The following is a 4,094-nucleotide window of genomic DNA, read 5'->3' as shown; positions in this document are numbered from 1 at the left end:
GCTCTGTGGAGAGAGCTAGGACACTAGAGGAGAGGGAGCTAGGACACTAGAGGAGAGGGAGCTAGGACACTAGAGGAGAGGGAGCTAGGACACTAGAGGAGAGGGAGCTAGGACACTAGAGGAGAGGGAGCTAGGACACTAGAGGAGAGGGAACTAGGACACTAGAGGAGAGGGAGCTAGGACACTAGAGGAGAGGGAACTAGGACACTAGAAAAGAGGGAGCTAGGACACTAGAGGAGAGGGAGCTAGGACACTAGAGGAGAGGGAGCTAGGACACTAGAGGAGAGGGAACTAGGACACTAGAGGAGAGGGAGCTAGGACACTAGAGGAGAGGGAGCTAGGACACTAGAGGAGAGGGAGCTAGGACACCAGAAGAGAGGGAGCTAGGACACTAGAGGAGAGGGAGTTAAGATGTAATCTGGGGAGGAGGAAGAGGATGAGGACCTGGAGACCTGTTTACATGTCAGCTGACGTAGATGCAGAAAGGACGGCAAGATGAAGTTGTACTGGAATACAAAGAGAATGGAGGGAGGGAGAGAGGGTGGAGGGAGGGAGGGAGGGGTGGAGGGAGGGGTGGAGGGAGGGAGGGTGGAGGGAGGGTGGAGGGAGGGGTGGAGGGAGGGAGGGAGGGGTGGAGGGAGGGAGGGAGGGTGGAGGGAGGGTGGAGGGAGGGAGGGGTGGAGGGAGGGAGGGAAGGTAGCAGACTGTGGAGCACATGGTCTCAGTGTGAGCCATGGCCCATTGCCATTCCTCACACTCCACACTACCTCTCCCTTCTTCACTCCAACTTTCCTCTCCTTTCCCTAATTTTCCTCCCTTCTCTCCTAACCTATTCCCTACATCCCTCCATCAGGAGAGGAGAGAAAGGAGTAGAAGAGGAGGGAGAGGAGGGAGAGGAGGGAGAGGAGGGAGAGGAGGAAGAGGAGGGAGAGGAGGGAGAGGAGGAAGATGAGGGAGAGGAGGGAGAGGAGGGAGAGGAAAAGGCAGAAAGTTGTGTGAGTTCTCTAACACCTGAATGAGGACAATACATGGCTCATAGCTCATCCCCTCCTGGCTACACACACACACACACACACACACACACACACACACACACACACACATATGAGTCCAGCAGCATTGTTCGGATGTTATTGTTTTAGGCTTTAGGTGTGTGTGTGTGTGCATGTGTGTGTGTGTGTGTGCGTGTGTATGTGTGTGTGTGCAAGGAAATGTGATAATGTGTTGGCTTATGTAAGGCAGGTCCTTGTTCTCAAAGGTTTTAGGAGACACAACACCTCCTCCCTGTCTGTCTGTCTCCCTCCAGCCTGGCACACCTCCATCTCTGTAATCTGCCTCTGTTTCTGTGAAGGAAACAGGATGAGAAGCTTGCCTTTAGAGCTTTCTTCCAAACTGCAGTTGAATCTTCTCAGGCCGGTGGGTGTGGGTGTGGGTGTGTGTGTGGGTGTGGGTGTGTGTGTGTGTGTGTGTGCGTGTATGGGTGTGTGTTTGTGTGTGTGTGTGTGGGTGTGTGTGTGGGTGTGGGGTGTGTGTGTGTGTGTGTGCGGGTGCGCGTGTGTGGGTGGGTGTGTGTGTGTGTGTGTGCGCGTGTGTGCGTGTGTGTGTGTGTGTGCGTCCCCTAGAAATAGAAACATCAGTGAGTTTCTGCTCAAGTCCTCTGTGGACAAGCGTTCAGTCTTATCAGCGTTTAGAAAGTTCACTTTAGCTGCACTCTGTGAGGCCTCACAAATGGGCTTCTCTGTGTGTGTGTGTGTGTGTGTGTGTGTGTGTGTGTGTGTGTGTGTGTGTGTGTGTGTGTGTGTGTTATCTGGCCCACTGGGGGCAGGTGGATAGAAATATCTTGGTATCAGAACCACATAAAACATTAAACATATTTATTAGACTCCACCCCCACGGCAACAGTAAGAAGGCAGATTATAAATACTGTATGTGGAAAGTCTGGCCCTACCACCGTGTGTGTTTGTGTGTTTGTGTGTTTGTGTGTGTTCCCGACATCTGGTCCCACTGGCTCCCAAGAAGATAGACCAGAGTTGGTGGTGTTTGTTTCTTAACTTCCTCTCCTCTTTCATTCGCCACTTTCTCTGCATCCCTCTTTCCTCTCCCCTAATCCCCCTTCTTCTCTCATCTAACCCATCTCTTCTCCTTATTGTTTATCCTTCCATCCCTTCTCCCACAATGCATTGCTGGTGATATTGAGACATGGGGAGGATGGACCAGAAGGATCTGATGTCTGTGACTGTTACTATGCCAACCACAGTGACAGACTTTAGGCTTGCAGTGCCATCTCTTGCCTCCATCCTCTCTGTCCAATCACGCGGTCTTCTGACACGGCGAGAGCATCTGACTGGAAGGCAGGGCGAAGTGGAGCCACGATTAATCAGAGGGGATTATAGTGAGATTATCTGCCTTAAACAATCTCTGACGATATGTTTAATCTCAGGGTCACACAATCTGGCCTCCATAACTGAAGGCTAACACATCCAGACGCAACATTATCGCATACTGACAGAACCCTGTGGTACACACACACACACACTCACACACACACACACACACATACTCTAATCAGAGATTTTTCTAGGAGTCATGGTGTATTACAAAACATGAGGTTAAAGTCTTATGTTTTAAACAGATATAATACAATAAACTGGGGCTATGGTTTAAATAGATTTATTAAAATACCTCATCCATAAAGCATTTAGCTTTCAGGAGGTTTGGGGGTATTTGGAAACATTTGACTGATTATCTGGAGAAACAGACTATTTTGAGCAGCCGAATTAGAGGAGATAATGAGGAATGGTTAGTGAAAAAGGGTTTGGATGTGTCTGTCAGCATCTACTGCATGCATCTACTGCACGCATGTATGTATGTGTGTGTATGTTTGTATCTGTTTGCTGTCATTGTGTGTGTGACTGTGTGTCAGTGTGTGTGTGTGTGTGTGTGTGTGTGTGTGTGTGTGTGTGTGTGTGTCAGTGTGTGTCAGTGTGTGTCAGTGTGTGTGTGTGTCAGCGTGTGTCCAGACTCCACTCCAGTGATGTGCACCAGTACTGATCCCCAGGCAAGGTGACAGACTGACTCTTTCTTTGCTGATGAAAATGTGTGTGTGTGTGTGTGTGTGTGTGGATGGATGGATGAAAGAATGTCTGAATGACAGGATGGGAGGAGGGATGGAGGGCTGGTGAAGGTAGACTGACCTGAGTCTCATGAACAGGGTGGAGGTAGACTGACCTGAGTCTCATGAACAGGGTGGAGGTAGACTGACCTGAGTCTCATGAACAGGGTGAAGGTAGACTGACCTGAGTCTCATGAACAGGGTGGAGGTAGACTGACCTGAGTCTCATGAACAGGGTGAAGGCCACCAGCAGTGCCCCCAGGGAGATGCAGTGTCCCAGGTAGTTGATGATCACAGCTATGTGGTAGTGAAGCTTGCTCTTCCTCTGAACAACCCAAAACACACACACACACACGGTGTTAGGAAACAGTAATACACTCACAGGTACACCCACTGTTAAACATGGTTATAATCATCATATAACGCACACATTGTCATATTTCAGCAGTTTTGTTTTGATTTCAAATTAATCAAAGAGCTTGAATAGTTTTGTATCACTGATGTCTGCCATGCAAGCCAGTAGACCGTGAAGTCTGTTTCTATTGTTTGGTAGAAACACACACACACACACACACACACAGTCTGATGTCTGAAGACCTCTCAAGAGAGTCAAGATACAACAAACACCTCTCTTTTTCCCTCTACATCTCCTGTTCTCTCCCCCATCTCCTCCACTCTGCCTACCTGCCTGCCTGTCTGCCTGTCTGCCTGTCTGTCTGCCTGTCTGCCTGTCTGTCTGTCTGTCTGTCTGTCTGTCTGCCTGTCTGCTTGTCTGTCTGCCTGTCTGTCTGTCTGTGTCAGCATGCACACACAGACACACACATAACAGGATGCACAAACAGATCATAGTAATGGGATATTCAGCTCTATAATCCCCAATCTAATCTGTCACTTTGATGCAACCAACTGATTACAAATCTTGACCCAGATGGGCCCTTCCAGACCACACACACACACACGCACACACACACACACACACACA

General features: G+C 49.4%; 1 protein-coding gene across 1 annotated transcript in view; it reads right to left on the bottom strand.

Moving 5' to 3' along the window:
- The window catches only part of crhr1 (corticotropin releasing hormone receptor 1), a 58,810-nt gene that overhangs the window by 12,955 nt on the left and 41,761 nt on the right, over positions 1-4,094 (bottom strand). The window contains 1 exon segment of the mRNA XM_062478418.1: positions 3,331-3,435. Coding sequence (XP_062334402.1) covers positions 3,331-3,435 — 105 coding nt within the window.

This window comes from Osmerus eperlanus, chromosome 2, assembly GCF_963692335.1.
Source record: "Osmerus eperlanus chromosome 2, fOsmEpe2.1, whole genome shotgun sequence".
Classification (NCBI taxonomy): domain Eukaryota; kingdom Metazoa; phylum Chordata; class Actinopteri; order Osmeriformes; family Osmeridae; genus Osmerus; species Osmerus eperlanus.
This window is presented reverse-complemented; position numbering and strand designations above follow the sequence as displayed.